Genomic DNA, 19,591 nt, shown 5'->3' on the forward strand with positions numbered 1-19,591 from the left:
GCAGAATTCACAATGTGCAAGAACTGCAGCCGTCTTTTTCCCCAGTCTTTAGGGCCCAGATTCAGTTTCTGCAGTTGGACGGCGCCTTTTACCCCACTCAGTGTTTACCATCTAGAACCACTTTGTTGCCAGGTGGGAGCGTCAGTTCTGGCAATTCACGTGGCCTTTGCACCAACCTGGATGAGAGAAGGCGCCACGATCTGCCTTCCCATCCAAGCCAAGCGATGTCGTTCCCCCTGCTTTCTGACTCTTGTTTTTGGGCACGTGAGCAGTTGCTTCATTCTTGCCCCTGGCACTAATGTGCAGAGTAAGAACGTTTCAACTCCTGGAGAGACTCCTGGATAAACATGTAGAGTGTTGACCAAGATGGATCAAAGATAGTGGATTGAAGACTGAAAACAGGAAGCCACCTTATACCAAGCCAGGCCATTGGTCCATCTAATTCAGTACTGCTGATACTGACGGACAGTAGCTCTCCAGGGTTTTCAACAAAGGTGCTTCCCAGCCCTACCATTAGATGCCAATGGGGATAGAAACTGGAACCTTCTGCGTGCAAAACAAGTGCTCCACTACTGAACTATGGCCCTTGTCAGGATACTGAAGGATGCAGCCCCAGCTAGAGCTGCCAGCTCCCAAATTTTGGAGGAGTTCAAGAAGAAACAATCAAGCAGCCTCCCCCCGAGTTGCAAAATGAGTCTTTTTTTTCTCTCCAGGCCTTATGAGAAGAGCTGTTCACTCTTCCTGGAAGCATTGGGGGAAGCCAACTCTTTGCTGACAGGTAATGGCCACAGATGGTGACAGCAGCCACGAAATTAAAAGACGCCTGCTTCTTGGGAGAAAAGCAATGACAAACCTAGCCAGCATCTTAAAAAGCAAAGACATCACCTTGCCGACAAAGGTCCGTATAGTTAAAGCTATGGTTTTCCCAGTAGTGATGTATGGAGGTGAGAGCTGGACCATCAAGAAGGCTGATTGCCGAAGAATTGATGCTTTTGAATTATGGTGCTGGAGGAGACTCTTGAGAGTCCCATGGACTGCAAGAAGATCAAACCTCTCCATTCTGAAGGAAATCAGCCCTGAGTGCTCACTGGAAGGACAGATCCTGAAGCTGAGGCTCCAGTGCTTTGGGCACCTCATGAACAGAGAAGACTCTCTGGAAAAGACCCTGATGTTGGGAAAGATGGAGGGCACAAGGAGAAGGGGAATACAGAGGACGAGATGGTTGGACAGTGTTCTTGAAGCTACCAACATGAGTTTGACCAAACTGCGGGAGGCAGTGGGAGACAGGAGTGCCTGGGGTGCTCTGGTCCATGGGGTCACGAAGCGTCGGACACAGCTAAACAACTAAATAACAAATGGCCACAGATCCTGCCCCACTTCGAGGCAGTGTTTGTTGCAGACCTTCATGCTATCATTCAGCAGTGCCCCGTTGACAGGTTGGATGCCAGACCACATTCTTTCCCCCCTATGTATGCCACCTTGAGCTTCTTGGAGGAAAGGTGGGGTATATAAATGAATGAATTCTGACTGCTGTTGTTTCTGAACATCACATTTCAGGTGTCTCTGAATGCTGTCTGGAGTCATTCTGTTTCCTAGTGGGCATGTAGTCAATCTGTCCCCGGCCTGATGTTGGGAGAAGAGCTCTCTCACTCATCACACACACACACACATTAGCCATCCTCTGCGATGGAACTGTGATGTAAGGGTACCGTATTTTTCCGTCTATAAGACGCCCCCATGGATAAGATGCCCCCTATTTTGGGGGACTACGATTTAAGAAAATGGGGGTAGATGGCCCCCATGTATAAGATGCCCACAAATTCTGGACATTATTTTTTAGGGGGGAAACATAGTCTTATACATGTAAAAATATGGTAAATAAAAGCATTGCATGTATCTGCTTATCCCACCTAAGCTGCTGTTGTTGCCATCCGTCTATGTCAAGAGGCAATGGAGTGTGCCTCTGGGGGGTGAAGTCAAACCACTGTGTTAACAGCACCATAGTGACCTCCTCAAGGTGCAAGCCTGGGCAGTGTGTATGGAAATCCTGAGCTGCCCAGAAGACAAGACACCCCTTCCCTCAGCCCTGTCATTGGTCAGCTAATTAACATGGGGGGGATTTATTAAGACGAATGTTGAAGTCACATGTATTCGCATGGAACCGCTTGATTAATCTACGTACACTTTGCGTTTTATTTCATACGCGGCCTGCTGTAAGAGAAGCAGGGCACAGGAGTGAGATGGGCAAGCCTTCCACCTCCAGCAGCAAGAGCCAACACAGAGGTGTTGTCTGGATCTCTCTTCAGGAGTGTATGAAATTTTTTGCATATACAAGTGCTTGTGGTCAGGAAAGGTGTGTCGTGGGCGAGGAGGTGGTGGTGGAAGGGCTTGGTGCTAAACTCCCAAGAGGGATGCTTTCAGTCGATGCAGCAAAGTTCTGCGTCAGTTTTCTTGTATCATCATCGCAGCTGTGCCTGGGAGTGATCCTTCTGAGGTGCAAGCGGCCAACGGCTGGGAAACCGGGTTTTGCTCCAGCTCATTAAGCTTTTTGCGGAAGGCGCCATGGAGACAGCCTTGAAGTGAGGCTTCAACACCCAGTTGCTATAATGACATCTGCCCTTGGCTGAACTGAGAAAGAGGGAGGGAAGAGATTAGTCCCCTGTGAAATGATGTACATCAGGCTGAAATATTGGGACAAGGTCATTCTTGCTGTATGCTTTTCTGTTCCTCTTTCCTCAAATTATAAACTGTTTGTGTTCTGTTTCCTCAGTAAAGTCTGACCAGGATCTTCTCTCTCTCTGGACTCCCATTCGCATTTTTCAACTGACTTTGCTAACAACCCCAACTACGGACATCTTACGGGGCTGCCATCTCCGGCTTCTGAGGTTTCGACAACAATGGCTCACATGCTTTCAAGCCAATTTTCACAGCTGTGTCGCCCAGACCAGAATCTTTGGGTTTAAAAAGTTTTTGGAAGCTGAATTCTGTGTCCAACACCCCTTTCTGTGAACTTTCTGCACTACCCTGGAATTGCAGAGTTACACAAGCTGGGCTGCTCATTAACTTGACCCCTAAGTATTTTTCCCCCAATAGCGGCCAAGGCCTACCCTTCATGCTGCTGCAATTGTGTTGCCTCCACTTTCTGCACTTCTGTGGGCATGATTCTGACAGCACGTCTCTTCTTGAAGTTTGAGCTGCAGAGAGTCACATCAGTTCTGTTCTGGGTGAGGCAATGCTCACAGATGCTGAAAACCAGCCAATGGAGGTGGTGGAGCTTCTCTCTCTCATTCTGAAACCTTGTAGTCGTCCCTAAGATTTCTTATTAGCTCACTCCTATAAAAAATTAACAAGATGGCCTTTTATCTGTTTGGAGCCTCTGTTTGTGCAAGTTCCCAGGTGCATGCCCGGAACTGTAACAGTGGTGTGCGGTGAAATTTTTCACAGGGGAACAGTTAGGGCCTGAGGCGCAAACTTGCGAGGGTGATTGGGGAGGGGGGATGCCGCACATGTCCCGATGTCACACATGTGAGCATTGCACCTCCCTCCCTAAGCCAGGCAGAAGCTGCCCAGGCTTTGGGAAGGAGGCGCCAGGGAAACGTTTAGGGGGCTAGCCTAGTCCCCTTAGTCCACTGACCGCACACCACTGAACTGTCATCTGGTGTGCTTTTTCTTCTTCTTCTAAAGAGGTTCTTCATAGTTGTTCCTCTCTGGACCACCTCGTCCTCCCATCTCCTGGCACAGCTCTGATTTCTGCAGAAATTCTGCTAAACCAACAGTGACTGGAAATGCGCACACATACAAATGTGTTACATAGTCTATACAACTCTCGTGCCTAATAACGTGGCACCCTCCCCTCCCCTCTTAGGAAGCCCCAAGGGGTGGGTGTGGTGGAGGGTTGCTGAATGATTTATCTGAGGATTTCCATGTGGCTTTAAATGTTCTCCCACTATCCCAAGGGGTGTGGGAGATGAAAGAATGGTTATGTAAGAGCCCATTTTGCCCTCCATTAGCTTCTTAAGGAATTTAAGTCTGCTTCTCCCCTCCAGGCCCAGATTCCTACCTGAAGTAGTTGAGTAAAGCTTGCTACAAATCAATATCCTCTTCCTTCTGACATAGGCTTTGCAAACCCAGCACCCTCCAGATGTTTCAGATCACAACTCCTGCCAGTCCATGATGCTGGGGCTGATGGATGTCATAGTCCAATATCTGGCAAGGCAAGAACCAGTTTGGCAGAGGCTGTTCTCAAAAGTTCTCCTCCTTCTCTCCTAACACTAGTATTCATGGACAGCCAACAAAGCTGCATGTTGGGACAGAGAAAAGAAAGGATGACTTCATGAAGCAGACAGCTGACCTGCCAATGGGTCACCAACTTGGATAGCTTTAAGAGAGGAATGGGCAAATTCATGGAGGGGAGAGGCCTTTTGATGGCTACTAAGCATGATGGCTCTGCTCTGCCTCCACGGTTAGAAGGGGAGAGTGCTGTGGTTTCCCACAGGCATCTGGTTGGCCACAGTGAGAACAGGATGTGGGGCTAGATGGGCCATTGGCCTGATTCAGCTGTCTCTTCTAATGCTCCTAAACACAAAGGAGACGGTGGAGATTTCTGGCTGAAACCAGTTTTTGAAACCCCCGAACATGGAGATTTTTTAGGGGCACACAACAAGCGCTGTTGAGAGTGAATGGGAGCTCCACAACAGCACAATGTGCCAATTTCACTCCGAGGTTCCACCCTTGGCTTTCAAAATCTCAGTGAGGACTCAGTAACACTAGATGGTGTTTTATTTTTTACAAATCTTGTTCTCCGATTCAGACTGCAGTTCCAAATCCGTGAAGTATTCTCGATGGTTCATGTTGTTGCCTTTCTAGTCTGGTGGGATGTTCTGATCTGTGCTTCTTGATCTGCCGAGCTTTGCTAGCAAAAGAGATAATGAGCTGAATAGACACCAGAGAAGCCGCATTGCTCACATCTAAGGTGTGTAGGCAGATAGGATTGTAGTCAGGAGCCGTGTAGCCGGTGAGATCCAGCACAGTTCCCTCGGTGACCTTTGCAAATGAGTTGCTGCTCCAACAAGCTTTGATTGAGCCAGCTCAGCTCCTGGGCAGTATAACAGATGATAACTTGACTCAACAGCTTACTTGGGAGGTCTCTTTGTGAGTCCTTAGAGGTGAGCTATGTTGCTGCTCTGGTTTGATACAATTCTTCAGTGTCTTGACAGTGTCTGGAACATAGGAAGCTGCCTTATACTGGAACATACTTTGAAAGTCCATTTAGTTCAGTACTGTCTGCTTTGACCGGCAGCAGCTCTCCAGGGTCTCAGGCAGGGGTCTCTTCCAGTTCTCCCTGGAGATGCTGCCTGGATGTGCCAAGCATGTGCTCTGAGCTATGGCCCTCCCCCCACCCCCCGCTTTTATCTAGGTAGCTCAGCTCCTGTGCAATGTGCCTGAACTTGACAACTCAGCTTTGGAAACCGCAAAATAAAACTGAGTCAGAACACATGCAAAACTTTTGGGAGATCAGCTTTAAGATCAGATGGGTCTCAGGCTCTAGTTGGAATAGTTAGCAGAACTGAATTAGTACTTTAAATTGGGAAAAATTAAGAGCACGGTTTATTGGAAAATAGAATCATAGAGTTGTAGAGTTGGAAGGGACATTAAGGATGATCTAGTCCAATGCTGTGCAATGAAGGAACCACAGCTAAATAATCCCTGAAGAGGGCCATCCAAATATTCTAGTACAAGACCTGTTGAAACAACTCAGAGCCGGACAAAATAATGTGGGTCTCAAATGGACAAACCATATATAAACCTGGCTGTGCTTACCTAGGCATTTTAATGTTCCAGGAGAATTTGTTTTCCTCTCTGGCCTTCCAGGAATTGGGTTCAGCCCCACATCTGTTAGTTAATCCACCCCAAGCCTAGGGTGGGGCAGTGTCTTTTTCTGGATTACTACAGCAAAATCTCTGGACTTGTGTCAGCTGTTTTCCCCAGTTCTTTTTCTTCCCTTTATTTGCATCTGGGCATATCAAAGGGATGGGGTTGCTTCCAAAGATGTCTTTTGATGCCTGCAAAAAAAAAAAAAAAGTAATTAAGATCTCAGCCTCATTGGGGCAGGTGAGGTTGCAACATGCCTCTGACAAAAACATGCTGAAGGAGGCCTAATAGGTGCTCCTGTTTAATAGGATGAACCACAGACACATGTGGGAAAATTGCACCAACTTGTTCAATGGGCATTTGTGCTTGTGTTTTGGTTAACCAGACAGCACAGCTGGGCAGCTAGAAATTGTCCTCCCCACCCACTGCCTTTTCCAAACTTGCTTTGCAACAAAACAGAGACAGAAGCACAGGGGCTTCAGAAGGGAGCCACAGAGGGGAGCCCAGCTACAGCCCCTGCTTTGCATGCAGATGTTCCCAAGTTCAACCCTCAGTGGCATCACCCTGCCTATAATCCCTCAAATCCGTAGGTGGTCCGTGTGGACAGTGCTGAGCTAGATTGACCCTATGGCCTGGCTCCATATAAGGCAGCTTCCCATGCTTTTGGTTAAATCATCCATTTACTGAGAACCATGAGGACTAGGATCTTGCTTTATTTTTAGGGCATGGACCACAGCTCAGTAGTAGAGCACCTGTCTTGCACACAGAAAGTCCTAGGTTTGGTCCCAAGCGTCATCTCCATTTAGGGCTGGGAGAGAACCCTGTCTTTAACCTTGGTGTGCTGCTGTGAGTTGGCATACACAATACTGAGCTAGATGGACGCAAGGGAAGGGCTGTAGCTCCGATGCAGAATGCCTGTTCTCTGTCCAAAAAGGGAAAGACTGAAATCCTGAAGAGGTGCCATTTCACCCTCACAATTCTCTCCCCTCCAACCATCAATCTTCATTGGACTCTTTTGGGAAGAGGGGTGCCCCTTGGCTCCCTGCTGCCTCAAAAAGTTTGCTTTGTATGTCTGCATACCTTGAGGTTTCTCCAAGCATGAACATACCTCTCTCTGATGTGCAAGCCTGACCGCTCTGGCTAAATGAGGCCAAGGACCTGGAGAATTGGGATTGGTATTTGTACATGGGGCATCTGCATTCTTGCAGCTTAACATATATTGTTTTAATCCTTACAGTGAGCCTTTAACATAGGGAAATATTACCACTCCATTGCTGAGGCAATGAGAGCATGGTTTCCCTGATGTCCACTTGATAAGGGGTGGTTTGAACTGGGTATTGGCTGGTTTGCGGCTCAGCTTCTCGGCTGCTAGGCTACAACAGCTCACACCAAATTCAGGTTTCCACACCTGCCCCAAACTTAAGAAAATAAGGACAGCCTGCTGCATGAGGTCAATGGCCCATCTAGTCCAGCATCCTCTTCTTACAGGGGCCAACCAGATGTCCCAAAGGAAAACCAGCACGCAAGATTCAAGCACAAAAGCCCTCTCTCCTCCTGTGGCTTCCAGCAGCTGGTATTCAGAAGCATTCTTGCCTCTGACCATGGAGGCAAAGCACAGCCATCATAGCTTGTGTCAGGAGGAAATCACACACAATAAGTGAAGTTACTGTATTTTTCGCTCCATAGCTTTGCGCGGCTCTTGCAGACTTTTCCCCAGGAGGGAGAAGGGACTGACGTGGCCAGTCAGTCCCTTCTCCCTCCTCGTAGAAAAGCCTGCAGGAGCCGCGCGATCCTTAAAGGGTGTGCGGCTCCTGTGGGCTTTTGCGGGAGGTCGGGGAATTGCCATAGCCGCGCGCAGCCTCTCCAGCCGGGAGAGGCTGCGCAAGGCTAAAGAGGAAGCCAAGGCAGCGAGCGGAAGAGGTTTAGCTCCCGGCTGGAGAGGTTGTGCGGCTATGGCAGAAGCCAAGAGAGCCAGCGGGATGGATCCCGCTCGCTGTCTTGGCCTCTTTGCTCTTTGGGGCTGGGGGGGGGGGCGGGCTTCCCCCGCAGCCCCGAGAAGCTCTGGGAGAAGCGGACAGGCTGTGCGCAATAATACTTTTTTTCTTGATTTCCCCCTCTAAAAACTAGGCGCGTCTTGTGGTCCGGTGCGTCCTATAGAGCGAAAAATACGGTAACTCTTTATTAGAAGAAACAGAGTCAGCTCAGGAGCGCCAGGTCTAATGGACACAACAACTCTTCTTGGTAGGTCTTGACCCTGTGACGCAGTTGTGAAGGCTTCCTACAGCCGCCTAAATCTCCTCCTCTCCTGGGTCATTCCCAAGCAATCTGAGATTCCACCATGCTCCTGCCTCTCCACATCCCTCTGAATACCTCTCCTGGTTCTGGGAGACCAGCGGGGAGGGGAGCTTCTTGCAGCAGGGCAGGGAGGAATGCCTGGCTTCTTCACCAGTTGGGCTCATCTCTGCCCCTTGGCCTCCCTCCTCTCCTGCTTCCGCCTCTTCTTCTGGCTTCTCTGTGCCACAGACTCTACCTGCTCACTAAACTCTGTTGCCTCTTCAGCTTCTGACACCTCTTCCTCCCAGGCTTCTCCCTCTGTCTATTCAACAGGATGGGGGTGTGGTGTGACAGTACTTCAGATTTCTTCAGATAGGTTTGAGCTGTAGGGCTATCAGGCACGATGAGGACAGCCTTCCCTTCTCCAGATGTTTTAGACCCACAACTCCCATCAGCCCCCAGCCAGCACAACTGAATTTTTGGTCCAAAACATCTGGAGGTCACCAGGTTGGGGAAGACTGCAGTGGTGCAATGAAGAAGATCCCTATCTTAATCATGACTCTTCCTGTGGAATGGGAACGGGAAGAAATGGGGTGCTGGGTGTGGGATGGCATTTCTTACTCCACCCTTGGCCATCACCCTAAAAGCACACTTGAGATCTTAGGAAATGCTGTTATGAAGGAGACACCCCAGAATTTAGCTGACTCAACTTTTGCTGATGCAGCGCCTTTTTTAAAAAACACGTTTGCTTTGGGTTATTCTGGATCATGGTGTCTCCCTCTGGCCTGACATAGAGCAATTTTTTCAGATGATGATGAGCGGGCGAGGTTTGCCTTAGACACCAAGCTGTCCATCAACCTGTCCAGTAAAGTTAGTGAGGAAATGGCTGCTGTCCTTGTCTCAGTCTGTACCTGTTCTGACATATCTGTATAGCTGTGGTGTAGCCACCACCCATCTAGTTGTTGATTTATGAATTTCAGAGGAAGCATCCAAGCATGTCTCACCCATTCCTAATTAGAGCACAGTCTTCTAAGATTGGCGGTTCGAATCCCTGTGAAGGGGTGAGCTCCTGTTGCTAGGTCCCTGCTCCTCCCAACCTAAGCAGTTTGAAAGCATGTCAAAGTGCAAGTAGATAAACAGGTACCACTCCGGCGGGAAGGTAAACGGCATTTCCGTGTGCTGCTCTGGTTTGCCAGAAGCGGCTTAGTCATGCTGGCCACATGACCCGGAAGCTGTACGCTGGCTCCCTTGGCCAATAAAGCGAGATGAGCGCCGCAACCCCAGAGTCGGTCACGACTGGACCTAATGGTCAGGGGTCCCTTTACCTTTACTTCTAAGGATCTAGAAGAGTCGTCTAGTTCTTTTACCATTTATTTGTATGGTACTGCTGCTGTTGTGTCCCAGCTTAGATCAGGTCGCAACCTGGTAGTGGGTTGTGACCCACCACTTAGGCACCAGGAACCTTGAAGATCCCTATACACTGCCTGGCTAAAACTCTGGAGGTCTGGAGTCTGGTAAGTGCTTGGATGGGCGCCTGCCTGTACATCATCTTGGGTTCCAAGAATAGGATAGGAAACAAATGTAATAAAGACCTAGTTGAAATGTAAGAGAACCAAGGTGACCCAGAAGCTTTCTGGACAGCCTTGGGTCAAGTTGCTAGCTCCAGCTGGCAGATCGGGTATCCCTTGCACAGTCAGCCCCTTCGTTCATCCAACTCTGCCATACAACCACAGCTGTCCACCTAAAATGAGCACTGGAAACTGCTTGATATTTAGATGCATTGGCCCACCTAGTTCAGTACTGTCTGTGTTGAGTGGCAGTGGTGCTTCAGGCAGGAGATCTGTCCCAGTCCTACCTGGAGGTGCTGCCAGGGATTGAACCTGGGACCTTCTGAATGCAGATGCTCTACCTATGGCTATGGCTCTCCCCTTCAAGACATAGGCCTATAGGGAGGTGCCTTTGACCATGCATTCCTTGCTTCATCTAGCTCAGTATTGTCTACACTAGGGGTAAAATACTGGTGCCCTCTAGGAGCTGTTGGACTCCAATTCCCATAATTAAGCACCAGTCTAATAAATGAATGAGGCAAAAAACATTCATCTTCCCCTTTTGGCTAATGAAACAATCTATGGCCTTTTAAACTGGGGGAGTTGGGTATTGTTGGGTATTGTTTCCGTTTCCTTTTTGGGGAGAAAGCTGTCTTTATTAAAACTTGAAAAAAGAAAGAAAAAGCAATATAGAAAAGTTAATATCAAATACCAAGCATTTTAAACATAAAAACTAAAAGAAAGAAAATAAGAAAAAAGAAAATACTTCCGATTCACCGTCTATCAGCTTTATAGACTTATGCAAACTGCTTGCTCCATAATAGCATTCAACTCTTCTACTTTCCATAAACCAACCTTTTTCAGTCTTCAAACCCAGATATCACAAGCTCATTTTCCTTTTTGCACAAAAAGTCCACAAGGGGTTTCCAATCAATAATAAATGTCAACAATGATTTTTCTCTAACCAAACACGTCAGCTGTGCCATCTCAGCCAAATTCATTAATTTCAATAACCAACCTTCCATAGTAGGTAGTAACTGTTTTGAACAATTAATGCACACTATAGAAATAAAACACATCTTTGGCCCTCCAGATGTTACTGGACTACAACTCCCATCATCCCTGACCAGCTAGAGCTCATGTGGAATCTTAACTGCATCCACAGGGGCATCCTGCTCTACAGCCTATGCATAGGCGTAGCCAAGGGGGCAGGGAGGGGCAGCTCCCCCCCCCCCCGTCAATAAAAACCCATAGCAAACTAAGGTTCTGCCTCCCCCAACAAAAGGTCTGCCCCCCCAACAAAAATCCTGGCTACACCCATGTGCTTATGAGAGAAGTAGAAGCCTTTCCAAGATTACGTTTTGCCATCTGTAGTAGCTTTAACTGTTCTTCATGCAAGCGATCTGAGGCCCAGTCAATCAGGTGGACTTTTTTAGTTGCTGCAAAGATTTTAAAAACCATTAGCCCATAAACCAGCTCTCAGCATTGCATTCCTGGTTATCTCTCAGCATTTGCTTTCTCTAGAGTCTTAAATCTTATCTTTGCAAGTCCTGGCCAAATCCTGTACAGCTTGCTCACATATTGTTTGCTGTGTTGGTAGCCAGATTATCCGTGAGTCAAGCTGCCGGTGATGTCATTTGCTCTTTTGTTATCTCTGCCTCTGCGAAAGAGCCAGGTACAGTCCCACCAGCAAATTCTCTTGTTCTTGGTCCAGAATTATGGGCGATGCTTCCAGGAAATACCAAAGCCCTATCCCTTATATGGTGAGGCTGGATCACCTGCGTGACTCATCCACCTTTCCTTCTTCCCACCTTGACAGGTTGAAAAAAGGCTCTGAGAAGAACACAAGAGGCGCCGCCTTTTAGAGTTGATGTTATAAAGTCACCGCTTTTGAGGCTGTGGGCTCTGAGTCACCACAACTGTTGAAGTCATGTTGGTGCTCTTCCTCAGAACATGCAAGTTCTTGTCCATTGCCCATGCTGGACCGCTCCTGTCTGGGCATTGCATTCCTTTCTGCTTTGCCACACATTTTTTTCTCCAAGTAAGGTCACAGGAGCTGCTGGGCCCGGATCGTTAGGAACCCCTGAACCATTTGCTTTTGACAAATTAGACACAAGAGGTGTAGCCTGGAATTAATGGCTGAAATGAATCCATTATCCTCTTGTTCTGGAACCTGATTTCCCACGCCCTGACTCTGCTTTTCGCAGAAGAGCGTTCCCGTATTATTGATATTCCTATGCAATCTGAACTGATTTCACGACAATTAAAATCCAACACAAATAATTTGAGTGCAACAGAAATGTTGTTGGATGCATGGATGTTCCAGTGTGCAGGCATGACAGACCTCTCCTCCCTCTAATGGGCTCAGTAAATGTCATTTGTGAGGTGTTAGCATGTGTGGCATTCAGCTGGAACGAAGTACTCGCACAATGGACCTCACCCATGACTGTCGTCAGGCTACATCTCTGCAGCTTACGTCAAATTTTACAGTACAGTTAGATGCAATAATTGCCATGATGTGGGGGAACCACACAAATCCCTTGAGCACAGCACTCTCCAGTACCCCAGGAAAACTCACACATAGTATTAGGTCACTGGGAAGTGTCCTGCCTCTCAATGCACAGATTCCACTCTTACCTTTCACTGCTAATTACCAGACCTTGGTACACTTACCAAATGTATTTCTGAAACGTACTTATTGCACTGGCCATCCCAGCAGCAATTAACACCCATCAATTATATGTTAAAGATCATACCTCCTACAGTTGAAGTTTGGAAGTCAGTCTCTTGGTATTTTACCAAGTCTTTGTGGGCACAGTGAATGGAATCAGCCTGTTTTGTTTCTTAATTAGAGAGTTTACTGCTTGAACTTGAGGGTTACTTAGTCCTTGAAAACCAGGAAGGAAAAGATAACAATGGGGGACATCATTATTACTATCTGTGATTGGTGAGAATCAGCAGTTCTCAGCCACAAAAGTATAATGGAATAATAATAATAATAATTTATTATTTGTACCCCGCCCATCTGGCTGGGTTTCCCCAGCCACTCTGGGCGGCTTCCATAGAAACCAAAAATACACTAAAATATCACAGATTAAAAACTTCCCTGAACAGGGCTGCCTTAAGATGTCTTCTGAATGTCAGGTAGTTATTTATCGCTTTGACATCTGATGGGAGGGCGTTCCACAGGGCAGGCGCCACTACCGAGAAGGCCCTCTGCCTAGTTCCCTGTAGCTTTGCTTCTCGCAATGAGGGAACCGCCAGAAGGCCCTCGGCGCTGGACCTCAGCGTCCAGGCAGAACGATGGGGGTGGAGACGCTCCTTCAGGTATACTGGGCTGAGGCCGTTTAGGGCTTTAAAGGTCAACACCAGCACTTTGAATTGTGCTCGGAAACGTACTGGGAGCCAATGTAGGTCTTTCAAGACCGGTGTTATGTGGTCTCGGCGGCCGCCCCCAGTCACCAGTCTAGCTGCCGCATTCTGGATTAGTTGTAGTTTCCGAGTCACCTTCAAAGGTAGCCCCACGTAGAGCGCATTGCAGTAGTCCAAGTGGGAGATAACCAGAGCATGCACCACTCTGGCGGGACAGTCCGCGGGCAGGTAGGGTCTCAGCCTGCGTACCAGGTGGAGTTGGTAGACAGCTGCCCTGGATACAGAATTGACCTGCGCCTCCATGGACAGCTGTGAGTCCAAAATGACTCCCAGGCTGCACACCTGGTCCTTCAGGGGCACAGTTACCCTATTCAGGACCAGGGAGTCCTCCACACCAGCCCGCCCCCTATCCCCCAAAAACAGTACTTCTGTCTTGTCAGGATTCAACCTCAATCCATTAGCCGCCATCCATCCTCCAACCGCCTCCAGGCACTCACACAGGACCTTCACCGCCTTCACTGGTTCTGATTTGAAAGAGAGGTAGAGCTGGGTATCATCTGCATATTGATGGACACCCAGTCCAAACCCCCTGATGATCTCTCCCAGCGGCTTCATATAGATGTTAAAAAGCATGGGGGAGAGGACAGAACCCTGAGGCACCCCACAAGTGAGGGCCCAGGGGTCTGAACACTCATCCCCCACCACCACTTTCTGAACACGGCCCAAGAGGAAGGAGCGAAACCACTGTATAACAGTGCCCCCAGCTCCCAGCCCCTCTAGACGGTCCAGAAGGATGTTATGGTCGATTGTATCAAAGGCCGCTGAGAGATCCAGCAGAACTAGGAAACAACTCTCACCTTTGTCCCTAGCTCGCCGGAGATCATCAACCAGCGCGACCAAGGCAGTTTCAGTCCCATGATGAGGCCTGAATCCCGATTGGAAGGGATCCAAATGGTCCGCATCCTCCAGGCGTGCCTGGAATTGCTTTAGGGACATCCTGAGTAATTATGGGGGCAGTCCATGAGGCAGCAACTCCATAGAAGTAAAAGACTGAAAAAGTCCCTTCTAACCTCTGTAAGATCAACAGCAGCACATCTAATCTACGACCGGATGGATCCTTTCGCAAGACAAAGCTTTTTGTTTCTCCAAAGTCACTCAGACTTCAGTGGAAAGAATTGTTTCCGAGAGTTATTAATTGAAATTCAATCACTTCGTCAAGGGATGAAATGAGACCATAATGCAATTAGGCAGTGGCTTAAAATGCTAACCAGATGAAAGGTCTCTATTGTCTCCTACTCTGTGTCATCCTTTTGAATTGAACCTGCCAACTGAGAGCTTGGCTGAGGCAATCTTGATCCATTTGGATTCTGTACTTTTTCACATAAAAAGGACTCATAGATGGGAGACGGAGACAAAAAAGCCAGGCCTCAGCCTCCAAACCTGTTTGCAGTTCCAGGATTTTGGCAGCCTATGCATTTGCTTCTCTTGTCATTGTCTGGGATTAACTTTCCTCATGCTGAGATGTGGCAGGCAGCCTCCTTTGAGGGCAGATGACTCTAGCCTGTCTGGGTGTTTGATGGATAAAACAATTGCATCTAACACAGATATGTGGTCAAAACTATCTCCTTCCACAGTGGCTGACTGGATTGAGACATCATGCAGAGATGCAACCAGTGGCCTGTTCTCTGGTCGGGTGCTTTGGGTTTCCCAAGAACCTTTAATTCTTTAACACTTTCCAGAAGTTCTCTAAAGGCAACTCTAGGATGGAAGGTCACATGTTAAATCCTCGCATTTAACTGCCAGCAGTTCAGTGCACAAGAAGGATACTGCCCCAACCCTGGCCCCCAGCCTACTGTCAAACCACAAAACACGGCATTGCTGGAGCAAACAGGGCACCCTAATTTCTCCATACAGGAAGAACGTACGCCTCTATGTAATACCTCTTTCTCTCATCTGGATTAACACACCCACCCAGTGCAATTATTTCAGCAAGCAGACAGAACAACAATGATGGAAGCTTCCTTGCCTGAGGTATGCTGAGAACGCACAAGGCACACACTGCCTCTCCACCTGAAAGAAAGTGCTACGCCTTAAAGTAGCCAAACCCCAAATGCCTCCCAGACAATTCATGCTTTGCTTCTACAAACCAGATGACCAAAATAAGGCCCCAAGTTCAAGTGGAAGATCACAGACTTCGTAGTGTGAGATGGCGAGCCCTGAAAGGAATGTGGAAATGGGGCCTAGCATGAAAGTCACCTGTGCTTCAATTTCTCTTGGCTTCCTGGCCAATAGCTCCTGCCACTTTCCCAAACGCTTTTGCCTTTCCATAGCATAGAAAACTTCCGGAAACAAGATCCTGCTTTGTTTTTCTTTTCTTTCGCTCAAACTGATCTTCCACTTTTCTTACTTCTGTACACTGCTTGCCATTGGTTGCACTTTCACCAAATGGGCATTTCTGAGCATTCCATGGCATCAGAGACACTCAGCCAATGGTGCAGATGGTGCAGGGGCTGTTACAGTGCCTAGATGAGAAGCAAAGGGTTGATTGACAAGTTCATGCTGCTGGGATGGCCTCTTCCCTAAGAATTGAGGATTGCAGTGGTGTTTTCCAAAACTACTCGTTTATGAGTTGTATTGGCATTTATTAACTCCACAGAAATTGAGGCAAATGAGGCTATTATGAGAGGAGCTGTAACCAAATAACGTTGGTGAGGAAACATACTAGTGTGTTTGCTGCAGGAAAAATGAACCGTGTGGATTTTAATTAGAATTAAAGCCTGTTAATGGTCAGATAAACTCTGCCAGTGCCTCTGCAGTGAACCATACAAGCTTTGATGTGCTTTTAAGCAGAAGCAAAACAAGTGCCTTCTTCAGAGCCCCCCTTCTTAATGTCCCATGTGAACTTCACAATGCCCAAGTTGTCCAGCTCCCTAGTACGTCAGCAGTGGCGGCTGCGGGAGGCTTTGGTGAAGCCAGCAAAGAAAGGCAGCCTCTCCATTTGAACACAATGCTCCTTCTGTGCAGCTGGAGGGAGAGAGGAGAGGGGGGGGCAACGAATGTGGTGACGAACAGCCTGGAGGCTGGGTGGTGAATCTCCACTCTGATGAAAGCAGACTTTTTTCTTACTGTAGTCCAGGCCTTCAAGCGCAGCCTGGCCACAGTCACCTGGTCGTGTTTGGTGACTTGCAGGGGCTTGGGATAAAACGGAAAACAGCACCCGTGATTTACTGCCTGCTTGGGTATGCAAAAACAGGGGCTTCTCACAACATCTAGCATGCCCCAATGCGTACCTGGTGGCTGTATTTGACTCAGAGAGTACTCAGCTAACCCGTATCAGTGTTAACATCTAAAGCACAGGAGCTGCCCCAAAGAGGCACCATGTCTCTAAATATCAGTTGCTGGGAATCACGGGGGGGCAGAGTGCTGTTGTGCTCATATCCTGATTGCAGGCTTCCCAAAGGCATCTAGTTGGCCAATGTGAGAACAGGATGCTGGACTAGATGGGTCAATGGCCTGATCCAGCAGGCTCTTAGTTCTTTTCCAGTTCAAAAATTTATTGTTGTTAGCTGCTCTGAGCCCAGGGAGGGCGGGATATAAATAAAAATTTATTATTATTATTCCAGGGTACAGCTAGAACAGCTTGTGACCCAAGAGAGCTCCACCTCTCCTCCCCAGTGCCCCCTCCAACACTGCAAAGCATTCTGAGACTGCAAGCCACTTTCGCAGCATGACCTCTCTTAGCAGTCTGCTGCATTAAAAGAGAGAAATTTACCCAGCTTCAAGGTCACACTAGCTCCTGATATAGTGTGCTGGTGTAGATCAGCGTGGAGAATGCTGGTGGACTACAACACCCACCAGCCACATGACGAATGGCTAGGGATGATGGAAGTTGCAGTTCAGCACCACGTGGAAGACCCCAGGTTCCCCACACTGAGTGTAGCTGAAAAGTAAGCCTGCAACTTATGCACATTTAACTAGTGTGCATTCAGCTTTATGCGCAGGGTAAAATTATGTATATTTAAAAATGTAAAAGGGGGAGGAAAGAGGGCAAAGTTCCAGGAAAAATGACCTTGGCAATCTAGCCGGCCATTGAAGCCAATGGGTTTTAAATATATGTGATTTTGGCTTACCTTGAACTGGAGGGAAGAATGAGTCAAGGGGCCATGCGCAGTTAAAACAAAAAATGTCCCCGAGCATACTCAGAGTTCATGCACCTCAGCACCACTGAGCAGCCACGATGTGAATCCCGGACGAACCCGGCCCCCTTTTTAACCCGACTCTTTTTTAATTCAACATAGAAACCCACCGCACGGAGCACGTGTTCAACACACGCAGATTCGTGGGCGTGGTTAGAGCGGGCGACGCCGGCAGCGACGTGGGCGTGGCCCACGTGGAGCAACGCCTGAGCTCAAGCCGCGCAAGGAGGGGGGCGTGGCCAGCAGGAGCACGCCGGAGGACCGCAACGCGGAGGGAAGGGAGTGGGCGGAGTCTGAGGCGCGGCTCGATGCTGAGAGGGAGGGATGCTGCATAAAAGAATGAGAGGCGTGGCCAAGACAGGCATATAGAAAAGAGAACGGGAGGAGAGGGCGTGGCTGAGACAGAAGGGGCGGGCTCAAGCTATAGGAAAGGGACTAGAGGAAAAAAGGAGGCGTTGCGGAGTGGGCGGGTCCTTCTCCGCGCAGTCCCCACCCCACCAGCCAACCCCAAGCCGCTCAGTGGCCGCCTTTTGGGTTAGTTAGCCGGCGAGCACTGCAGAGGCGGCAGCAGCATCGGCGGCGCCGGCGCATCTTCCTCTTCTTCTTCCCCCCTCCCCCCTCCCGGCCATCGAGTCCATTTTCACCTCGGCGCGAGGAGGAAGCTGCGAGGATGGCCGTTTCGAACGTTCGGGCGTTTGAATTCCACGGCGGCGGCGGCCGTTACCGCTCCAACGGCCGGATCCCAACGGCCGAATAATTCAAACGATAAGAATGAAATAACTTCTATTTTTTTTTAATTTGCATATTAGAAATAATATCAGGGAAAGCGACGTCCCGTGTGGCAAGAGGAAGAGATATATAGATATTGAAAAGAAACAATTTTTTTACCTCAGTGAAGGATAAAGGGAGGGCGACGCCGCTGAAAATGATGCTCAACTCGATGCTGTTCGGCGAGATGGCGGCGCGGGCTTTCCCGGCGTCGGCGGGGCCGGCCTCCTCGTCGGGGGTCGGGGGCGAGATGGACGACGGCGTCGGCGGGGCCCCGCCGGTGACGGCGGCGCTGCGGAACGACCTGGGCTCCAACATCCACCTCCTGAAGGGGCTCAACGTGCGCTTCCGCTGCTTCCTGGCCAAGGTGCACGAGCTGGAGCGGCGGAACCGGCTGCTGGAGAAGCAGCTGCAGGCGCAGCAGCTGAGCGAGCGCGAGCGGCGCCTCCACTACAAGCGCTTCCCCAGGCACCAGGCCGTGCAGACGGACCCCGTGCCGCCCTCCATGCCCCCTTACGTGCCGTCCGCGGCGGCGGCGGCGGCCGGGCCTCCTCCTCCTCACCCGCCTCCTCCGTCGTCGGCTTCGTTCTCCTCGTTCCCGCCGGCATCGGCTCCCGCCTCGCAGCTGCCTCACTCGCACTCGCACCCGCCGTCGCACCACTCCTCCTCCTCCTCCTCGCAGCAGCACTACAGCCGCTTGCCCGGCACCATCTGGAGCTACACGCAGGTGAGGCGGACGGGCGGAGGCGGCCTGGAGACCCTGCAAGGGCCCGGCGTCTCCTGGGTGCACCCGGACGGCGTCGGCGTCCAGATCGACACCATCACGCCCGAGATCCGCGCCCTCTACAACGTCCTGGCCAAAGTCAAGCGGGAGAGGGACGACTACAAGAGGAGGTGGGTGGAAGGCCGCCGCGGGGATGGGGGGGAGAGTGACACGTGGATATTGGGGGGTGGGGCGGGGCCGGAGAGGACCCCGACTCGCGAATTGGCAATCTTTGCGTGTATGGGATTGACACGTGAATGGTCTGTTAGTGTGTATGGAAATGACGCGTGGATTATGGGGTGAGTGGGACATGTTAATGGTTTGTGGGGTAGGATAACACGTTAATTGTGTCTATGTATGGGAATGATGTGTGTGGGAATGGTCTGTGCTTGTGTGGGAGTGAATTATTCAATCAGTGGGACATGTATGTGGTTGGCCTGTGGGGGGTGACCTGTAAGTATTACAATAAATAACAAGATGAAAAAATATTTTTTAATAATTCCAGTGGCACCTTAAAGATCAACTAAATATAAGCTTTCAAGGTATGAGCTTTTGTGTGTAATGCACACTTTGTCAGAATTTGCACACGAAAGCTCATACCTTGAAAACTTATATTTAGTTGATCCTTAAGGTGCCACTGGAATTGTTAAAAAAGATTTTTTCATCTTTCATCTTATTTATTATGACTATGACAGATCAACACGGCTATCCACCTGAATCTGTAAGTGTTATGTGTGTGTGGGGGGGGGGTGACACGTGGATCATGGGGGAGGGTTGGGACATGAGGATTGTGGGAAGTT

General features: G+C 49.2%; 1 protein-coding gene and 2 long non-coding RNA genes across 5 annotated transcripts in view; 2 read left to right on the plus strand and 1 right to left on the minus strand.

The window, feature by feature from the left end:
• LOC310769646 lies at positions 1-1,842 on the plus strand. The gene is made up of 2 exons (XR_014551775.1): positions 1-356; positions 727-1,842. It is a non-coding gene; the product is annotated as an uncharacterized lncRNA (long non-coding RNA).
• A 327-nt stretch (positions 1,843-2,169) lies between these two features.
• LOC310769570 lies at positions 2,170-18,287 on the minus strand. Of its 2 annotated transcripts, XR_014551687.1 has the most exons (4): positions 18,149-18,287; positions 5,821-6,062; positions 4,061-4,912; positions 2,170-3,333 (listed from the first exon to the last, which is right to left on the minus strand). It is a non-coding gene; the product is annotated as an uncharacterized lncRNA (long non-coding RNA). The 2 variants fall into 2 exon arrangements; XR_014551688.1 differs by lacking the exons at positions 2,170-3,333; positions 18,149-18,287 and adding an exon at positions 17,195-17,317 and having other exon boundaries at positions 4,762-4,912.
• Positions 18,186-19,591, plus strand: part of IFFO2 (intermediate filament family orphan 2) — a gene marked incomplete at its 5' end in the record, with an annotated part of 45,461 nt that continues 44,055 nt past the window's right edge. For both annotated transcript variants that reach the window (XM_083628749.1, XM_083628750.1), the window contains one exon: positions 18,186-18,922. In XM_083628749.1, the coding sequence (XP_083484875.1) occupies positions 18,186-18,922 (737 nt within the window). The remainder of the gene's footprint in view (positions 18,923-19,591) is intronic.

The sequence above is a fragment of the Podarcis filfolensis genome (assembly GCF_964270895.1).
Source record: "Podarcis filfolensis genome assembly, chromosome: 8".
NCBI lineage: Eukaryota > Metazoa > Chordata > Lepidosauria > Squamata > Lacertidae > Podarcis > Podarcis filfolensis.